At 46.5% G+C, this 21,369-nt stretch overlaps 1 protein-coding gene and 1 non-coding gene across 4 annotated transcripts in view; one reads left to right on the top strand and one right to left on the bottom strand.

Annotated features, from left to right (window-relative positions):
* The first annotated feature begins 4,314 nt into the window (after positions 1-4,314).
* The window catches only part of sqstm1 (sequestosome 1), an 18,930-nt gene continuing 1,875 nt past the window's right edge, over positions 4,315-21,369 (top strand). Inside the window, exons 1-8 of one of the 3 annotated variants that reach the window (XM_078411660.1) lie at positions 4,318-4,598; positions 8,281-8,376; positions 9,492-9,521; positions 10,720-10,925; positions 12,002-12,149; positions 13,597-13,686; positions 14,247-14,500; positions 17,245-17,452. In XM_078411660.1, the coding sequence (XP_078267786.1) occupies positions 4,430-4,598; positions 8,281-8,376; positions 9,492-9,521; positions 10,720-10,925; positions 12,002-12,149; positions 13,597-13,686; positions 14,247-14,500; positions 17,245-17,452 (1,201 nt within the window). In that variant the 5' untranslated portion in view covers positions 4,318-4,429. Of the gene's footprint in view, positions 4,599-8,280; positions 8,377-9,491; positions 9,522-10,719; positions 10,926-12,001; positions 12,150-13,596; positions 13,687-14,246; positions 14,501-17,244; positions 17,453-21,369 lie in introns of all 3 variants that reach the window. The other 2 variants (XM_078411662.1, XM_078411661.1) reach the window with 2 other exon arrangements.
* Positions 20,997-21,067, bottom strand: trnag-gcc (transfer RNA glycine (anticodon GCC)). Its single transcript has one exon. It is a non-coding gene; the product is annotated as a tRNA-Gly (tRNA).

The following is a 21,369-nucleotide window of genomic DNA, read 5'->3' as shown; positions in this document are numbered from 1 at the left end:
CTGATCGCCCTTTTACAGGAAGGGTGTGGAGGCTTTGGAGAAGGTGTGGAAGAGGTTTACCAGAATGCTGCCTGGATTAAAGTGTATTAACTACAAGGAGAAGTTGGTCAAACTTGAATTGTTTTCTCTGGGGCATCAGAGACTGAGGAGAGACCTGATAGAAGTTTATAAAATTACCAGACCAAGTGGACCCGTTGGGCCCAAACCTCTCCTGCATTGGTGCAGCACCCTCTCCTCTCTCCTCCCCCCTCCCCCTCTCCTCCCCCTCCCCTCCCCTTCCAATGTCAAAGACTGCATAACATAGCTTTAAAGTTAGAGGAGGAAAGTTTAAAAGAGATGTACCAGGCGAGTTGTTTTACTCAGAGAGTGGTGAGTGCCTGGAACACGGTGCTAATTTTTTCTGAAATTACAAAACAAGATCACCTAAACTAGGCATGTGTGGGTGCCATTTGATGTATATAATGCCACAGTGAAGGAAATCAGAACTATAATCCTCGTTCACAGCATGTGACCTGCTGTCTGATGACTCTTATCAGACTAGAAATAGTGCGGTGAATATCCATCGAAACGCAAAAGATCTTGGGAAATCTCTTCCGTCTTAAATATTTCCGGTTTGCAATGGATAAAAGACTGATTTACTCTCTCGGGCCTCTGGTCTGTCGAGGTCATCTGATTGTCACCGGGTTTCTCCCCACGTTGCTTGTGCTTCCAAGCTCACAAACAAGTTATATCGATACAGGCCCTCAAAGCAGTGGCTTGTTCTGGGGAGCCGTGAACATCTTCCATTGTGAGTAGTGGGGAGTGGCAGCGTGAGTCAACATTTGCAACACAGCACAGTTTAACAACAGAAAGTCACGAGGCATCTCTAAAAAGTTTAAAGCTTCCAGACTTTTCGTATTTCAAACCTCGAGTTTGCAACACTGAGTTTAACTACAGAAAGTCACAAAGCATCTCTAAAATGTTAAAAACTTCTAGTTTTTTAGAATTTCATACCTCTGCTTTGCAACACTGAGTTTAACAACAGAAAGCCACAAAGCATCTCTAAAAATTTAAAAACCGAGTCTTTTAGAATTCCAAACCTCTAATTTGCAACAGAGTTTAATTACAATGGAATCTCTAAAGGCATCTCTAAAAAGTTAAAAAGTTTAAAACTTCTAGACATTTAGAATTTCAAACCTTTAGTTTGCAACATTGAGATTAACAAGAGAAAGTCACAAGGCATCTCTAAACAGTTAAAAAAACCTAGACTTTGAGAATTTATAATATTACAGTTTAAAAAATAAAATATATTAGTTAAATTAGGCATCAGGCTCTTAAATAATAATTGGCTTAATCATGCCATTAATCAATCAACATCAGGCTGCTAAACAACAATGATAGTCACAAAATGCTGGAGTAACTCAGTGGGTCAGGTAGCATCTCTGGGGAAAAGGAATAGGTGACGTTTAGGGTCGGAACCCTTCCTTAGACGCTGATGTGCCAACAGCAAGGAACAATATGCGCACTGGCACCTTTTTGTCCAGAAACCAAGCCCTGATTATGTTTACCTAGGGCTTTATTCCTTGGAGCGAAGGATGATGACGGGTGATCTCACACCTTCTGGTATAATCTCTGTTGATCAACCACACTACCCCATGCCTGTGTCTACCTATCACTTGCCAGGCCTCTCCTCTCGCCTAGCTTTCTTCCCTCTCCCACCTCCACAATCAGTTTGAAGAATAGTCTTGACCTAAAACATTGCATATTCATGATCTCCAGAGAGATGACCTGATTAACTGATCAGTTCTTCACAGGTACTGACTTCCCCACATTCAAAGGGATCGACAAGAGTCGCTGCCTCAAAAAGGCAGCCAATATCATCAGAGACCCACAACAACCTTGACCTTACTCTCATTTCACTCCTGCCATCCGAAAGAAGGTATAAGAGTATAAGGTATAAGGTCCAGGTTCAGGGGCAGGGGCAGCTTCTTCCCTACAACCATCAGGTTTACATTATGAACTCCAACTACTCTCTGCGCTACACGGGGGGGGGGGGGGGGGGGGGGATTGTTTTTGTCTTTGCACTATTATTGTTTTTTTACATATTTAACTTTTTTAAATTGTTTATTATGGTGTTGACATATTACTACATTTACATATATGTTGTGTTGCTGGAAGTAAGAATTCCATTGTTCTGTTTCAGGACAATAAAACACTCTTAACTCTTAGAAACATAGAAACAGAAAATATGTGCAGGATTAAGCCATTCGGCCCTTCGAGCCAGCAACATCATTCAATATGATCATGGCTGATCATCCTAATTCAGTACCCCGTTCCTGCTTTCTCCCCATATCCCTTGACTTCATTAGCCCTAAGAGCTTATCTAACTCTCTCTTGAAAACATTCAGTGAATTGGCCTCCACTGTCTTCTGTGGCAGAGAATTCCACAGATTCACAACTCTCTGGGTGAAAATATTTTTCCTTATCTCAGTCCTAATTGTCCTACCCCTTATTCTTCAACTGTGACCCCTGGTTCTGGACTCCCCCAAACATTGAGAACATTTTTCCTGCATCTCGCCTGTCCAATCCCTTAAGAATTTTATATGTATCTCTAACATCCCCTCTCATCCTTCTAAAATCCAGTGAATATAAGCCCAGTGGATCCTCTTGAATGTACAGAGGACTCTTCTCTTGAATGTACAGAGTATTTTGTCGTCGTCCCCCCCCCCCCCCCCCCCCCCCCAGCGTAGGGGAATCAAGAACCAGAGGACATAGCTTTAAAGTAAGAGGTTTAAGATTAGGAAACTGAGGGGCAACTTTTTCACAGAGAGTGGTGGGTATATGGAATGAGCTGCCAAAGGATATAATTGAGGCAGGTAGTATAAATATATTTAGTTTATTGTCACGTGTACTGAGGTACATGGAAAAGATTTTGTTGCTTACTAACCAGTCAGCGGAAAGAGAATACATGATTGATTACAATTGAGCCATCCACAATATATCCACAATCTGTACATGTGTACAGATAGCTAGATATATGTGTATGTGTGTGTATATAATATATATATTTATGCATATATATGTGTGTGTGTGTATATATATATATATATAATAGATAGATACAAAGTAGTGGAGTAACTCAGTGGGACAGGCAGCATCTTTGGAGAGAAGGAATGGGTGACGTTTCGGGTCGAGATCTTTCTTCAGACTGATGTCAGGGGAGAGGGAGATACATAGATAAGGAAGTGGAGTGTGAAAATAGGACAAAGGATCAAGAAAAATGTGGAATAGATCAATGTTCACTGAGAGTAGGTAACAACAAAGCAAACAGATAAACTGTAGTCGGAGACAGTAAGACTGGTCGGTGAACAGGGAAGGGATGGAGAGAGAGGGGAAGTCAGGGTTACTTGAAGTTAGAGAAGTCAATGTTCATACCGCTGGGGTGTAAGCTACCCAAGCGAAATATGAGGTGCTGTTCCTCCAATTTGCACTGGGCCTCACTCTGACAATGGAGGCCCAGGGACTGAAAGGTCAGCATGGGAATGGGAGAGAGAGTTAAAGTATTTAGCAACTGGGAGATCAGGTAGGTTTAGGCGGTCTGAGCAGAGGTCAATGATGGAAGAGGGGATCCCCTGTTCCCTAAAGAATGAGGACATCTTGAATGGATATTATGGTGTTTATCGAGTGCCATGTTAGTTCAATATACATATATGAGGCTAGACACAAAATACTGGAGTAACTCCGCGGGACAGGCAGCATCTCTGGAGAGAAAGAATGGGTGATGTTTCTGATCGAGTCCCTTCTTCAGACATATATATGCACATATATATACACAATGAACTTTTTTTATTGTTAACGCCGTTTTTAAGGCTTTTTTGTTGTTAATATGTATAAATCATATATATTTTTATACACACACTGACGCACACACACGTATAAGAAAAAACTGAACTTTTTTATTGTTTATTATGGTGTTTGCAGAGTACTATGTTTATATATTATATATTATTATATGTCTGAAGAAGGGTCTCGACCCGAAACGTCACCCATTCCCTTCTCTCCTGAGATGCTGCCTGACCTGCTGAGTTACTTCAGCATTTTGTGAATAAATACCTTCGATTTGCACCAGCATCTGCAGTTATTTTCTTATACTACATAAAACACTTTTGCCTCTTTATTTTTGTAATCCAGCATGTACAGATCCTTGCTTCTACACTTGGACTGCAGTCAGCGTTGTGTTTTAGTGCTGGGGGGGGGGGGGGGGGGGAATTGACGGTTGTTGCTCGAACACCCCCCTGGGTGTCTCCCCACTGTGCCACATCCGGAAGCAGCGGCGGCTATAAAACGGAGCGTTTGCGTAGCCGCCGCAATCCTCCCGCAGACGCCGAGCTTCCGCCCGTCCACGTACACACTGCCAGACGCCGCTGATTTCTTGCTGCGCCATCGGGCCATGGATCTCAACGTCAAGGTCTACCTGCTGGGCAAGGACGATAACAGCCGGGAGATCCGGCGCTTCAGCCTGGACCCCGCCGTGTCCTCCAGCTGCCGGCACCTCTACAACAAGGTGGCCGGGGTCTTCGACGGCCTGCGCTCAGAGAGCTTCCTCATGTACTACAAAGGTCAGCGGCCCTCCCTCTCCTTCTCCCTCTCATTCCCCCTCCCGTCTCTCAACTCATACTCTGCCCTCTCCCCCCCCTCCCCGGGTCTGCACCTCTCACCACATTTTTAAAGGTCTCTTCTTGTCCTCCATCATTACCTCTCCCTCCCCGGGTCAACACCAACAGGCCTCTCCCTCCACTCTTGAGGGTCACCTCTCATCCCTCCCTCTCCCTTCGACAGTCTCGGCCGAAACGTCGTCTGTCCATTCCCTCCACAGACACCGCCATCTGCTCGTGTTTGTTTTGCTCAACTTTCCAGCATCTGTAGTTTTTTTCTTGTGCCTCCATCTTGTTGAACGTTGGAGCTGTCTGAAAGTTCCAGACCGTCTACTCTGCCTCTTGTTACCTGATCTTTTGTTTTATGTAAACGTCTCTCCTATCCCTCGATTCATTTAACATCCAACAATCTATCGAGCTGTTTTGTATCTGATCAATGTCAAGGCTGCCTGAGCCATTGACTGATAATCCCAAAGGCTGAAGGAGGGAACTCCACTATTAAGAACTCGGGGAGTTGAACAGCCACCAATGGCAGAGCACTTCCAATCTGGGGGGCGATTAAGATGCCAGAGGTGGAAGCAGGAGCAAGACTGGAGGGATTCTAAACTAGGACAGTCCATTCGGCCCAACTAGTCCATGCTGACACTAATCCCACCTGACCATATTAGGCCCATGTCCCTCTAAACCTTTTCCATTACTGTGCCTGACCAAATATCTTATAAATGTTGTTATTGAACCTGCCTCAATTACCTCCTTGATCCATGTACCCACCACCCTCTGAGTGAAATTCTTGTCCCTCTCACTTTAAACCTATGTCCTCTGGTTGTTGATTCCCCCACTTGGGTAACGTTGTGAGAGTACCCGCTATCTCCATTGTGGAAATGTTCTCTGTTGTGTTTAATTTTCTCGCAGAGGAAAATGTTTTAGAGTTCGATGTAAGTTTGATGGTACCGCACTGTTAAAGGTTTGACAAATGTAGTGTTGTAACCATGCTCTAAGCTGACTTAGTTTTAAAATTGACGATTTACGAGCTGGAGCGCAGATATTATTATGTGTAGTTTGCGTCAGGTCATCTTGGTTAGAATGGAAAAGGGACTTTCCACACTCGGCTGTAAACAGATGTGAGTCTTGGCTCCCATCCAAATGGGTTAGTGTTTAAATTACGCAACGCAACAGAAAAAGCAAACATCCAGAATCCTTTGAGGAGTTGGCATTTTGCTGAAGGTCGAGTTCTTTACCTTAAACACTCTAATATTCCTTCCTCAATACATGGCCACTACTTTTTTTTTCCATACTGCAAGGCAAGTAGATTTAATTAAATTACATATGCCATTTGACACCAAGCCCCACAGCTCCTGGGATAGAGACCAAAAGCTCGGGTTTAAGAAGCAGCTAGAATGTGGCGAATGGGTAGAGTTGCTGCCTCGCATCACCAGAGACCCGAGTTCATCCTGACCTCGGGTGCTGTCTGTGTGGAGTTTGCATGTTCACCCTGTGACCGCGTGGGTTCCGTCTGGGTGTTCCAGTTTTCTCCCACATCCTAAAGATGTAAAATTATTGAAATATCTTTATTGTCATTGTACAAGTACAATGAGATTAGGATTGCAACCTCCATATCGATGCTATGAAAATAAATAAATAAAGTGAAAATAAAAATAAAAAGTATGAATAGGTATTATGGGGGGGCACTTAGCAGGCTGTTCAGTGCAGTTATAGCTCAAGGGGAAAGGCTATTTCTCAGTCTGGAGGTGCGGGCTTAGAAGGCCTTACAATGTCTGCCAGATGGAAGGAGTTCAAGCAGACGGTGGCATGGGTGTGCGGAGTCCCTGCAGATGCTGGTGGCTTTTCTGAGGCAGCGTGTGTTGTAGATGTCCTCCATGGCTTGGAGCTGTACCTCAGTGATCTGTGCTTTGGAGACTACCCGCTGAAGAGCTCTCCTATCCGCTGCTGTGCAGCTGAGATACCACACAGAGATGCAGTATGTTAGGATGCAGTCTGTGGTGCGGGTTTGTAGGTTAATCGGCCCTCTGTAAAATTGCCCGTAGTGTGTAGGGAGTGGAATAACAGAACTTTTGTGAACGGGTATACACAAAATGCTTCAGTAACTTGGTCAGGCAGCATCTCGGGAGAAAAAGGATAGGTGATGTTTCAGGTTGGAACCCTTCTGACTGAATGGTTTGTAGTGTGAATGGATTGTAGTGTGATGGTCGGCATGGATTAGGTGGGCCGAAGGGCTAAAACTAAAGGTCAGGGGGAATGTGTGTACGAGAGACCTAAAGAAAGAGCTGCAAATCGGGGTGGGACTAGATGTACAGAGGGCACACTGGAAGAATCCTGTGTTGCAGGGCCTGGGGAGATTAAGGCAGGGAAAAGTTCAAGTGTTGCTGGACTAATAGGCTAGCTGATTCATGGGGTATCGGGAAACTGCCTTGAAACATAATTTATTTTTTAAGATAACCTCATAGGTGGTTTGAGTTATCCATTCCATCTGAGACATAATTAAACCTTTTGGGACTAATTAACCTGATTGACAGCTTTTTATTTAGCACCCTTGTCCCATATCTCTCTCACGCTTCAGTGAATGACTGTTTTATGTGAAGTTAAGGATTGAGCAAGGAATGGTCGATGGAATTTAACCTTGACAAGTGTGCAGTGTTGCATTTTGGCACGTTAAATCTGGGCAGTTGCACTGTAAATGGCAGGGCCCTGGAGAGTGCTGAAGAACTCTGAGAACTAGGGGTACAAATATACTCATTTTCGGGGAACTATGTGGAACAAGCTGCCGGAGGAAGTGGTAGAGGCGGGTACAAATACAATTGAGTAGCCTTTGGATGGGTAGATCGTGAAGAAAGACTGGGGGATATGGCCAAATGGGGCTATCTCGGTTAAAAGCAGCTTGGTTGCCGGCCCTGATTTTTTTGCCCCCAGTTCTCCCCCATCTTTGAGTCTGAAGAAGTGGTCCAACCCGAAATGTCACATTCCCCCGGAGATGCTGCCTGACCCACTGAATTACTCCAGCTGTTTGTGTCGATCTACACAAGGTCTCGTGTATTTGTGTACAATGATTGTGTCTCCAAGTGTTGGTCTCTGCATTGACGAAACAGCAGCTCCTATAGCAAACCTTTGAATTTGCCAACATAAGGGACGACAGATGTTGGAGGAAATCAGTGGGTCAGGCCAGTGTAGAGAATGGTTAGACGCCGTTTCAGACCTTTCAGCCCTTGGTTTCAATTTTAACAGGCTGCCTCTATAATGTTTCTAAACCTGGAGGAATTTGGATGTGTTCTGTTTTCCCCACACAGTAACCCTATTGTTACTTGAAATGAATCTGCTGAATATTGATGTTATTTAAGACTGTCTGGTCTTGGGCTAAACTCCAGGTGTGCGTTCATCAAACCTTGTAATTTATCACAACTTTTTTTCCACCAAGTATTCAATCTCTTTCCTCAAACGACCAGCGTGCCAAATTGCCTACTGGTAAATTGAAGGTTTGAGATGAGATTGTGATGTAAAGTATTCCAAAAAGCCACCGTGCGGGTGTAACTCAGCACGTTAGGCAGCTTCTCTGGAGAACATGGATAGGTGGTGTTTCTGGTCGCAATCCTTCTAGTCCCTTTGGTAACCTTTTCCTTTGGTCTTTATTCAGATGAGGAAGGGGATATGGTCGCTTTCTCCACTGACGATGAGCTGTCCATGGCCCTGTCCTACCTTCAGGAAGGCACGTTTCGCGTCTACATTAAAGGTATGAATACCCATTGGTCATTGCAAAAATTGCTGCTTGTGACTTGCTTTCCCTTTGGGATCTCGGTAAGTGCTTTTCTTATTGTGGAGGGGAACAAAGACGGTGACTTCTACACAAATAAGATGCCATAAAACATCAAAATAAGATCAGCACTTGTAACAACCATCATGCTCTTGAACATTACACTAACCTCAGCAAACATGATCTTCTGTGTCTTTGTTTGCACTACAGACTATGGTTTTGCTCTATTATGGTTACCTAGTAATACAGTCATTTATTGTATTTTTGATTCTTATGATCTGAGTGTTACTACATTTATCGGCCTGTTACTTGGTACAGCCGAAGAATTTTGTTGTTCCATTGTAAGTACATATGACAATTAAACGCTCTTGTACTGTACATATGGCACATTGCTGGAACTTTTCATTCGTTGCTTTATTGTTCTGGTTTAATGTGTCGCTGTCTATGGCAGCCACATGTGAAGTGAATTTGTCAATTGTACGGACCCCTGGCTGCACCCTTGGTTTCAGAGCCTTTCTGGATTATCCATTTTGCTGGACCAACAGAGGTCACGGCCGCCGAGTGGTCCCAGCGGTACTGGAATGGTCTGTCTCGGCCGGGGGGGCCGAGATACCGGCCTGCAAAGTCGGCCTCGGAAGTCAGCTATGGGAGTGGATCGGCCGGCTTTGGCCGGGCTGGAGTTCCAGAGCCCCAGCTGCAGGGGGCAAATTCGACCCGCCGATTGGCCGCAGAAGTCCTGATGAGGTTGCAATTGGCCGCCTCACCCGGCCTGGGAGCCACATTTTCAGGGGGACTTGTTGGGGGGGGGGGGGGGGGGGGGGGGGAAAGAGTGTTTCAAGTGCACTCTTGTAATTTTGTCCAGATTAAGGAGGTGCCGGACCACCAGTAGTTGGAAAATCAGTAGTGGACCTGTATGTGTTCTTATTGTCCCAAGTGGTCCAGTGATGATTGTCAACACTTGAGCTATTTGCCACTCCACATTAAAGTTCTTGAGTGCAATTAACTAAACTTGGAATCTATTTAGTGACTATAACCTTTTTTTTCCCATCAGTTTATCCTTTCAATAAATGTGCTATTTTTCATTTAATCATTAGCCCAGGGAGAAAACCTCAGAAAATGCATCGGTTAGTATCTGCTCTTAATCTTGCGTCTGTTTCCAATCTGGAATGATGAACAGCTATGATTACTGTGTAGTGCTTACAGAAGGCTTGAAATGGTGTTTTGAAGTATTGAAACTGCATGTTACGAGAAACTAAAACACCATTGCCTAATGATGGTACTGCAATGGAACTTTTATAATCTTTTGAAACCATTATTTAAAAAAATAATAATACTGGGGATCACTAGCAATTTTTATTCTCTGGTTGGAAGTAGTAAATTGTGCCTCAAGGTAGGCTAATCCAGAAGATTAAGATGAGTGGGAATCACAGTAACCTGGACATTTGCATCCAGAACTGACTTACTTGAAGAAGACGGAGCGTTAAGGGCAGCACAGTGGCAAAGCGGTAGAGTTGCTGCCTTGCAGCACTAGAGACCTGTGTTAGATCCTGGGTCCTGGTGCTGTCTGTACGGAGTTTGTACATTCCCCCTGTGACCACGTGGGTTTACTCCGGGTGCTCCGGTTTCCTCCCTCACTCCAAAGACGTGCAAGTTTGTAAGTTAATTGGCTTCTGTGAAAATTGCAAATTGTCTGTGGTGTGTAGGACCGTACAAGTGTACGTGGTGATTGCTGTTGGCATGGACTTGTTAGGCCAAAGGGCCAGTTTCCATGCTGTATCTCACGTCTAAAGGATGTACCTTTAGAAGGATGAGGAGGAATTTTTTAGTCAGAAGGTGGTGAATCTATGGAATTCATTGCCACAGGAGGCTGTAAAGACTGTCAATTGATATTTTTAAGGTGGAGATTGATAAGATTCTTGATTATTCCGAGGTTATGGGGAGAAGACAGGAGAATGAGGTTGAGAGGGAAAGACAGATTGAATGGCAGAGTGGACAATGGGCTGAATGGCATAATTCTGCTCCTATAACGTATGAAAAAGTGGTGGAAGAGCTTTATCTGGCTGGAGGTCTGTGACCTGTGGTGTTCCACAAGGATCCATGCTCTGACCTCTGTTTGTAATATATATGTGTGTATATAAATGAAGGGCCTGTGCTGCACTGTTCCATGTTGAATGAAGAGCGGTGTCTTTTGACACAGCTCAGTAAATATTGGTGCATGTCGTATAGGACTAGTCTTTGGAGAAGAATTGAGACTTTTTTTCCTGAATATTAGAAAAACAAACTGGGATTTTCACAGTTGCCTTTACTCTTTTCCCGATCTAGAAAAGAAGGAATACAAACATGGGCAGGACAAGGTGGTTCATCCGAACATTGTGTGTGACGCCTGCAATGGGCCGGTGGTGGGTGCTCGCTACAAGTGCTCCTTGTGTCCGGACTACGATCTGTGCAGCGGCTGCAAGGGGAAGGGGTTCCACAAGGAACATGAGATGATACTCCTGCAGTCTCCGCAGTTCTTCCATCCATTTGAGGTAAACATCATTTTTTGTTTTGTGAAGTTAATAAATGCATCTGCTTGGACAGGCCACATTTTGTGGACTTTGGGTTCTTCTGAGTCTTCACAGTCTACAAAACTCAAAACGCGGCCCATCTAATCCATGCCAACCAAGATGTTCTGCCCAAGCCAGTCCCATTTGTCTGCGTTTGGCCCATATTCTTCCAACCTTTCTTATCCGTGTACCTGTCCAAATGTCTTTTAAATGCTCTAAAAATACCTGCCTCGGCTACCTCCTTGGCAGTTTGTTCCATATACCCACCCACTGTGTGGAAAAGTTGCCTCTCTGGTCCCTATTAAATCTTTGCCCTCTCATCTTGAACCTTTGTCCTCTTGATTCCCCTACACTGGGTAAAAGACTATGCATTCACCCTTTCTATTCCTCTAATTATTTTATGCACCTCTATAAGATCACCCTTCATCCTCCTGTGCTCCAAGAAATAAAATCTTAACCTGCCCAAACTCCCTGTAGCTCAGCCCCTCAAGACCTAGCAACATCTCTGTGGAAAAAGTTCCTCTTATTAGTGGGCAAACTCTTGTGTAGCATCAAAGTCTGGAGCCGGTTACACTTCTAATAACTTGGAGTAAATAGAGGTATCGAATAACACCAGCTGCTAGAAGCAGGCACAATTCAGGCTTTCAAAAGATTAGCAATGACCACTTGAGTGAGAGGCTCTGACAGCTCAAGTGTCCTTCACATTATAGTGTTGACCATCGATCAGTTCTACTTTTTCCCACTTTCTCATCCACTCCCTACACATTAGGGCAATTTACAGAGGGCCAATTAATCTGCAAACACGCACGTTTTTGGGATGCAGGAGGAATCCGGAGCACCCAGAGAAAACCCAGGCGTTCACAAGGAGACCTGGAAACTCCACGGACAGCACCTGAGGTCAGGATGGAAGCCGGGTCTCTGGTGCTGTGAGGAAGCGGCTCTACCAGCTGCACTACTGTACAGACCTTTTTTTCTCTAGTAGTTAATCATGGTAATCTCTGCATTTGATTCTTTTCACTTTAAAAAACAATATTCCTCCTTTCTCTTGCCATGTACAGCGGATTCCCAGGGGCATGTGGTTCCATAAGAAGAGGAACTCGGGAATGTGTCGCTGGGCAATGGGACAGCAAGATTGCACGGCCCAGGCTGCAACATGCCCTGGCAGACAGCAGTCGCCAGCAACTGACCCAACCCCTACTGGGCAAGGTACGTTAGTTCATGCTGAGAAAATCAACCCTTCCCAACTCTTCACCTCGCTATAGCTGGGCTACAGTAGTCAAACTTAAAACTGTTTAGTGATGACACCTAAAATAGGTGGTATCATAGTGAAGATTGTTGTCAAGAATTACAGTGGGATCGAGAATCAGAGTGTATGGGTTCAAGTGAAGGGGGGGGGATATTTAATAGGAACCTGAGGGGTAACTTGTTTTTACACAGGATGGTGGGTGTATGGAACGAGCTAGTTGAGGCAGGTACTATTGCAATGTTTAAGAAACATTTGGTCAGGTGGGATAAAGGGATATGGGCAAAAGCAGGCAAGTGGAACTAGTGTAGATGAGATATGTTAGTCAGCGTGGGCAAGCCAAATGGCCTGTTTTGCACACCGTATGACTTTATGACTCTAATGACAAATGGAGTTTAATTCAGATAAGTGGGAGGTTCCACATATTGGAAAGTCAAACCAGGGCAGGACCTTCTCAGTGAATGGCAGGCAGGACCTGGGGAGTGTTGTGGAATAGAGAGAACTAGCAGTCAAGTACATGGTTCCCTGAAAGTAGTGTCAAAGGTTGACAGCGTGGGGAAGAAGACTTTTGGTACACTGGCCTTCGTCAGCATAGAAGTTAGGACATTATGACACAGTTGTACAGATGCTGATGAGGCTGCACTTATCGAGCATTGTCTTGGATTTTGCTCAATGGAAAGATGCCATTTAACTGGAAAGAGTGTAGATAAGATTTCCAAAGATGTTGCTAGAACTTGAGGGCCTGAGCTATATGGAGAGGTTCGACAGGCTAGGACTTTATTCCATGGAATGCAGAAGGCTTATATAGACTATTATTTTATTTACATATTCACCCTATCCCCCTCATTTATTTGTATTTGTATATATGCATGCAAATACAAGAGTCAATGTCATAGTGTTTTTCCCAGGGTAGAGGTATCAAGAACTAGAGGGCATAGGTTTAAGGGGAGAGGGAAAAGACGTGTTAGGAACCTGAGACGGCACACTGGTGCAGGGGGTAGAACTGTTGTCTCACAGTGCCAGAGATCCTGGTTTGGCCCTAACTACAGGTATGTTCTCTCTGTGACAGTGTGGGTTTTCTCGATTTCTCTAGTTTCCTCACACACCCCAAAGACATACAGGTTTGCAGGTTAATTGGCTGGTAAAATTGTAAATTTTTCCTAGTGTGTAGTGTAGTGCTAGTATACGGTTGATTATTGGTCAGCATGGACTCTGGGCTGAAGAGCCTTTTTCGGTGCTGCATCTCTCGGGTAAAGATGCTTGGACAGGTGTGTGGCTGCGAAAGGTTTTGGAGGGAGATGGGTCAGGCACAGGAGAGTGGAATGTTGTTGGTGTAGATGAGTTGAGAGGAAGGGCCTGTTTCTATATTGTGTAACTCCCTGAGGAATGTCCCTCGGCTATTCTCTGCAGGTGCAGCATCTGAGAGCCAGAGGCAGGACAAGAACGTGAGCTACTTGCAGAGTGTGGGCCGAAATGTGGCTGCAATGCTCAGTCCCCTGGGTGAGTTTGAAAGGTCCCGGACCCTGGTCGCCTGTCGTAGCCTTTGCACAACAGCGCCCTGGTCCAACGCTGAGTCGACAGAGAGGGAGGAGGATGAGCTTCCGAGAGGTGTGCACAGTCACTGTTGTGACCCTCAAGCTTAACACCACACAATGAGGAGGGGGGGTGGGGTGGGGTGGGGGGGAAACGGCACAGAATGCTGGAAGAGGAGGGCAAATCAAAGCATGGAAGGTTCTCCATGGATAGGTGACGTTTCAGGCTGGGACCCTTCTTCAGATATTGCGTGTGTGGGGGGGGACGGGGGGACGGGGGACACTGTATAGGTAGATGGTTGAACAAAGCCCAGAGATGAAAAGACAAGGTGTGAGACAAAAGGATTGAAGAGTTGTAAATTATGAAGCTAGAAGAAGGAATGGGTGGGGAGGGGAGAAATAGATGAGTAAGTGAAAGTTGAAGGGAAAAGTAGATGGAGGGGGGGAGAAATAGGTGCAGGTAGGTGGGAAGGGAAAAACGTGTGAGATATTGATGAGAGGTGCAAACGTGCTTGCTTTGGATTACAGGTATTGAAGTAGACATTGATGTGGAACACAAGGGCCAGCGCTTTAAGGCAGCCGAGTGCTCGGTAAACAGCCAGCCTGAGTCTGCAGACAGCAGCAGCCGCCCTGATTTGGTTGCCAACCAGAACCAGAAGACGCCGGGGGGATCTGCCACCTCCAGCCTGCAGCAGAGTGAAGCTGACCTGATGGACGTGGAACAGTCTGCCCCCAATCACAGCTCCTTGGTGGCTTTCATCCCAACAGACGGGGAGCTCAAGGTAGTGTTCCAGCATCCAGTTTAGTTTTGCAACAGACTACGTCTTTAAGCAGTTATTTAATAATTGATGAAAGAAGGATGCCAGTTTACAAAAACAGAAAGTGCTGGAGTACCTTAGTGAGTGAGGCGGCATCTCTGGAGAACATGGATTAGGGATCCATTAGGGTGGCACAGTGATAGAGCTGCTGCCTTATAGTGCCAGAGACCCGGTTTGATCCTGACTACGGGTGCTGTCTGTATGGAGATTGTACGTTTTCCCTCTGGCCTCGTGGGTTTTCTCCGGGTTCTCCAGTTTCCTCACACTCCAATGATGTGCAAGATTGTTGGTTACTGGTCGGCAAGGACTCGGTGGGCCAAAACACCTGTTTCCGTGCTGTATTTTTAAGTTCTAAATGTGACGTTTCGGGTCGGGACACTTCTTCAGACTCAAAAAGGGACCTGACCCGAAACATCGCCTATCCATGTTCTCCAGAGATGCTGCCTGACCCGCTGAGTTACTCCAGCATTTTGTGATCAGATTATCTGTTTATAGCAATGGAGAACACAAAGTTCTGGAGTAACAGGGTCAGGCAGCATCTCTGGAGAACGTGGATAGGCTGGTCTGAAGGTGAACGTCGTTTCCTTTCCCTCAGGCAGTGGTGGGATGTGGGGAAGGCCTACGTCTGTCTGTTATGCCAGGACTACGCGAAGGGGTCGACCAAGGGGCAGGTATCCAAGAGAGAGAGTTGCTTGACTCGGAGTCTCGCCTGGGTCAGACTGGTGGGGATCCGTGTGAGTGGGGGGAGTACTAGGAGAAGGGAGCACTGAGGGACTTGCAGCTTAGGAGGTCCTGGGCCGCGTTTGTAAGGTGGCAAGTCCAGATGTTGCATGATCTGGACCGCGCCTCCCCTTTTTTCTTCTCTGGAGAAGTGGCGAGGAGCATGGAGGGAGCTTGTTGCGTTGCTTGCGGATGATGGCTCCTCGGTCACGGATCCAGAGAGTATCGGTGCCTCGGTTTGGTCTTTCTACAGGACTCTGTTCTCCGCAGTTACATCTGGTGGGGAGGCGCAAGGGGTCCTGTGGGAGGGCTTACCTGTAGTGTGCAAAGAGGTTGCTGAGCGCCTCGATGATCCCTTAACTCTGGAGGAGTTGACTAGTGACTTGCACAAGCTCGGGAGGCAAGTCTCCAGGGCTGGATGGGCTGACGGTGGAGTTTCTTGGAGCCTTCTGGGATGTCCTTGGGGGGGGGGGCAACTATATTAAGGTCCTGGGAGGGAACCTGGTGACCGGGGAGATGCCCTTCTCGTGGCGCAGGGTAGTCGTTGTCCTGCTGCCCAAGAAGGACGATCTCTGCTTTTTGAAGAACTGGTGCCCGGTCTCTCCTCAGCACGGATTATAAAGTCTTTGCACGGGCATTGGCGAATCACCTGGGTCCCGTGCTGTCCCAAGTGATCCACGCTGACCAGTCCTACACAGTCCCGGGCCGGTCCATCCAGGACAATATCCATCTGGTCCGGGACCTGATCCATCTGTGCCAGGGGGCTGGTCAATCAGTCGCCTTTCTGTCCCTCGACCAGGAGAAGGCGTTCGACAGGGTGGAGCACAACTACCTTTTTGGGACTCTGCAGGCGTTTGGATTTGGAGCGCATTTTGTGGACCGGGTCCGGCTTCTATACGCTGCTACAGAGTGTCTTGTTAAGGTCAACGGCTCTTTGTTGGTCCCCATTCACTTTGAGAGGGGGGCACGTCAGGGATGTCCCAGCTGTATTCCATCTGTGCAGAGCCGTTCCTGCGCCTCCTTTGGAGGCGGTTAGCAGGCCTGGCTTTGCCGGGGGTGAAGGTGGTTCACTCGGCCGATGACGTCCTTCTAATGTTCACTGACCCTGTTGACCTGCGGAGGATGCGTGAGTACCAGCAGGTTTTTTCGTCTGCGTCCTCAGCCAGGATCAACTGGGGGAAGAGTTCTGGTCCCTTGGTGGGTCAGTGGCAGGTGGACTCCCTGCCGGAGGAGATGGCATTTTTTGCGTGGAGCACCAAGCACCTCTATCTGGGGGTCTACCCGAATCCCAGTGAGGGGGCTTGGCCGGTGAACTGTCAGGAGCTGGAGGCGAAAGTCGTCGCCCGGCTACGGTGCTGGTCAGGCCTCCTTGGTGTGCTCTCTTACCAGGGCAGGGCTTTGTTCATAAACCAGCTAGTGGCCTCTATGCTGTGGTACCAGCTGGCCACTCTGGTCCCCTCCTCTTTATTTATCACCATGATCCAGAGGAGGTTGGTGAACTTCTTCTGGGGTGAGAGGAATCTCTGGGTCTCTGCTGAGGGTCCCGTTGGAGGAGGGCGGTCAGGCGCTTGTTTGCTTCCGCACTCAGGTGATGGCTCTCCGTCTCAGGACCCTGCGGAGGTACATGTACTCAAAGTGCCCTCCTAGATGGCAGGAGCTGGCGATGTACTTTTTCCACCAGGGGTGCAGCCTCCAGGAGGGCACATGGCTCCCGGGAGTGGGCATGAATCGACGCGCTAGACGGGAGTTACCTGGCTTTTAGTGCGATTTAGTCAGTTAGGAATCTGGTCACCTTCAGCCAGACCCGTTGAATTACTCCAGCACTCTGTCCTTTTTTATTCCATAAATAGTGTCTGCTTGAGGGTTGCTCCTTTTGTAATCTTTAAATGCCAGTGAAAGAATCTGTTCATTTAATTTGTGAAACATGATCTTCTCAGATTTGCTTGCTAAATGTTTATAAAATTAATTGACCCTTTCCTGCCTGACAGAGTCCTGGTGTTGACAGTGAGGAGGAATGGACTCACCTCTCACCAAAAGGAGTTGATCCATCCACAGGGGAACTGCAGTCAATGCAACAACTTCACCTGCAAGACCCTGAGGGAGTGGCTTCCTCAAACCAGCAACAAGGCCCAGACTCCTATATCCAGGGACCAACTGGACTGAGAGAGGCAGCTGTGTATCCTCACCTCCCACAAGGTGAGCAGGGGTTTCAGCCCCAGTTGTGTTGTGATTCACCTGACTAATTTACTCGCGTTTTAAAGCTATTAACTGAACATAATGTTTTTTAAAAAAGAAATTGCTTTTTGTTAAAATTCCATTGACCAAACATTATCACTTGTGGCTATTTGGCAGTCATTCAGCACAGCAGTGGGCCCTTCAGCCCAACTCATCCATGCTGACCATGTGATAGTCGCTTAGACTTATCTATGAAATAATTTAAATAAAACAAGACTCAGTTAAGCTTGTTACTTAAACACCAAGGTGGGAGAAGACACAGAGACCTGAGTGTACCTTCGTTCACTCAGGCACCTGCTTCCGTCCTCTCAAAGAATACACAGATTACAGGCAATATATACAGCACAAAGCACATTCAGTAATTTTCCACAGTTACATGACATAAGCCAGTCTTAACAAAAACATAGTAGAGTTCCCATAGTAGAGTTCCTTTAATTGTTTTAGGGAGTCAACAGGAATAAAGAGGAGTTGCATAGCTAAGATGTTTAGAGAGGCACTGTTGTGTGATAAGGAGGCACCATAGGATCTAGTTCAGAACATTGGAATGTCCAGTCCTCAACAAACCATGAGAAACAACTTCTAAACCTTGGGAAGCAACTTCTTATCTGCAGGTGTCTGGTACCATGAAGGCCGACTTCCCACGGGCCTGTTTTTAGTATATAGCATATTCAGCTTAAAATGTCTGCTATAGTTAGCACAAAATGTCTTCCATAGTATTAACCCTTACATTCCCCCCTTTGATTATTCTATAATCCTAACTTAAAACATAGATCAAATAATGAAACTATAAGCGATACATTTGCGAATACATGGCGCACAGCAGTATAGCAGTAAAGCAACAATTATAATTATCAAAATAATACTTCCATAGTGCCATACAAGACCCCAGATCGATCTCCATTCATTAAACCAGTTCCACATACCCTGGGTTCGGTCTTCAACAAGTTTTCTCCCCACACCCTTGATCTTGGCTATTGCCTCTTTTATATGGGTTGCCAAGTTAGTGATATTGGAGGATTCATCAGGAATATAAGCACAACAGTCCTGTCCAACAATAGCACAGGTGCCGCCTTTCTCAGCCAGAATAAAATCTAAGGCCATACGATTCTGTAGCACCACCGTTCTCATGGAGACCATTTTGGCTGTGAGTGACCCGATTTGGGCCTCAGTCTCTGAAATGGCAGTAACTGTATCATTAGCCAATTCCTCCAATAGCCCTGAATGGCGGTTAGCCTCCAATATACTCTGACTCACTCCATACCAGGGTAGCATGGTCATCCCGATACCTTCACCTGGGGAGATATACCGCTTCGTTAACCAAGACCTGGGTGCAGGGTTTTTAAAGGTGGGATGATCTGTTTATTAGATTAAATATAGTGGGAACAACATAAGCAAGACAGCAGCACCCCTTCCAGTGATGGGGGCCAGTCAACCGTCGTACCACACTTCCATCGTCCGGTGGCATCCCCGGTAACCACGGGTAAGCCCATGATCCACATATAAAGTAGGTGCCATTAACTGGTCGGGGTGGGCCGGAGATGGTGCTTGTGTCCATCATTCTGCATGAACTACTTCCCAGAAAAATCCCTGTGCCCTTGTAGCAATGACAGGTGGTGTTAATTGGCTCCTGGGAAACTTCCATTATCTTTAATCGTGGAAGTTCAGCCCCCTTACATTTATTTTCCAATCTGACTTAAAAGGTGGGACGTACCATCCCTTAAAATTATTGTACTTCGGGGACAATAGACAATAGGTGCAGGAGTAGGCCATTCAGCCCTTCGAGCCAGCACCGCCATTCAATGCGATCATGGCTGATCACTCTCAATCAGTACCCATCAGGGACCCATCCGTTACTCTGGCAAATTGTTTTATTAACGGAAGAAGAAAAACACTGTAAGGCATATCTTTCAATGATATTCAGTGGGATAGGAACCAAGGGAATCCCTCCTTTCCCATTGCGTGGTATTGCCGCACAAATCCAGCGTGACTGGTTGGTAGGGGTGAAACGTCGTGCATACAAGTAAGCCGCTTTAAGATACACTTTTTTTCCATGCCTCAGTCTGTGGAACCAGGGAACTGGTAACTATAAACACTGTCCACCACATAGTCATGGCAGGAGTTTTTAAATTTGTGGCTGGGTACAGTTGTCTTCTTGCAATCAGAGTAATGTTTCCACCGAGGGTGTCCTACCTTAACGGCTGTTGGAGTGGTGAGTAGCACTAGATGTGGACCCCTCCAGCGGTCGCCCAACTTCTTCCGGTCCCAATTCCGTATCAGGACGTAGTCACCGGCCTGTAATCGTTCTTCTTTAGTCGTCTCGTCTACGGGCTCCACGTATCTGTGAATGCAAAACTGACAAGGAATCTGTTAATAATTGCATGTACGCTAACAGACGCTCATCTAAGGCATGGAGATCGTACGTTATTTCAACATTCTCCGAGGCCCCCCAGGGAGTCCTGAGGGGTCTTCCGTACAATGGGGAGTAACAGGCATAGCAAAAAAGTGGCTATGGGAAGAACTTGAAGCCAGTTAAGCTTGCTTTCCTTCGTTAAGCTTAATTTTCAGTGTCCCATTTGCTCGTTCTACAATTCCTGCAGCTTGCGGATGGTGAACACAGTGAAATTGCTGTCGTATATTCAATTGTTTACACATTTCATCATTTACTTTTGCGGTAAAGTGCGGTCCATTGTCTGAACTGATAACAATAGGCGGTCCACCTCGGTATTATCCTCATCGGAATACCCTGTACCATGGATGACTCGCATCTGTTTGATGAATGTGCTCTTGCCACTTTCTCTGGTGCCGATTGGTAGCAGTTTAAGCTCTCTGCACGCATCCCGCTTGTCTCTCCGCAGCACCCTCTCGATCTCCGCATTGATCCTTTTCCCTTCTTTCGCCTCCTCGCTCAGGCAGCAAGCCATGATGGTGTCGAGAGTCATGGAGCCGGTTCGTGTGTGCGATGTCTGTGTGTGTGTGCAGTGTCTGTGTGTGAGGGGGGGAGGTCCTCCTCAGTATTCCACAACCTTACTAAACATGGAGAATATGCAGGAAGTTTTTTAAATGGGGGTTGCAGGGGGAAAAAAAATCACAATTACACTGTAAATCTGGCACACAAACTAGAAGGGCTGAGGCTGATTATTTTCAAAATCAGGAGCTAGAAATTTCCAATCTCTCCTTGGTTTTCTCCTGGCACGATAATGGATTACAAGTCTATCCTGCGACAACCCTCTTCACTCTTGCTCCTTGCAATGTGCAGACACTTGGTTGTTGATTCCGTACCGCTGTCACTTTCTCCGCCATTAACTTTGCGACGAGTTTCTGGAGCCGGAGAGGCGGCCGGGAGCGGGAAACGGAAGGAGGGAGGTGTGAGAGAGAGAGAGAGAGAGAAAAAGAAAGAGAAAGAGAGAGAGAGGGGAGGGGGGTGAGAGAGAGAGAGAGAGAGAGAAAAGGGCGAGAGGGCCCGAACTCCATAGCCACACGCACACGAAAAGCAACCCTCCTTTGGTGCATTGGCCGGGAATTGAGCCCTGGCCTCCCGCGTGGCAGGCGAGAATTCTACCACTGAACCACCAGTACTCCATCTACACTCGTCAACCCGCCTGCATTTGACCCATGTCCCTCTGAACCTTACATATCCATGTACCAGTCCAAATGTCTTTTATAGTAACTGCCCCTTCTGGCAGCTCATTCCATGTCCCCGCCGCTCTCTCTATGTGGGGGAATAAAGGAAAGTTCCTATTAAATCTTTCCCCTCACCTTTGGGGGGGGGGGGGAGTTCTGACTGTTTACCCTGTCTAAGCCTCTCATCATTTTATATACTTCCATCAGGTCTCCCCTCAACTTCTGGTGTACCAGAGAAATCAAACCAGCATCCTCCA

Source organism: Rhinoraja longicauda, chromosome 14 (assembly GCF_053455715.1).
Source record: "Rhinoraja longicauda isolate Sanriku21f chromosome 14, sRhiLon1.1, whole genome shotgun sequence".
Lineage (NCBI taxonomy): Eukaryota > Metazoa > Chordata > Chondrichthyes > Rajiformes > Arhynchobatidae > Rhinoraja > Rhinoraja longicauda.
This window is presented reverse-complemented; position numbering and strand designations above follow the sequence as displayed.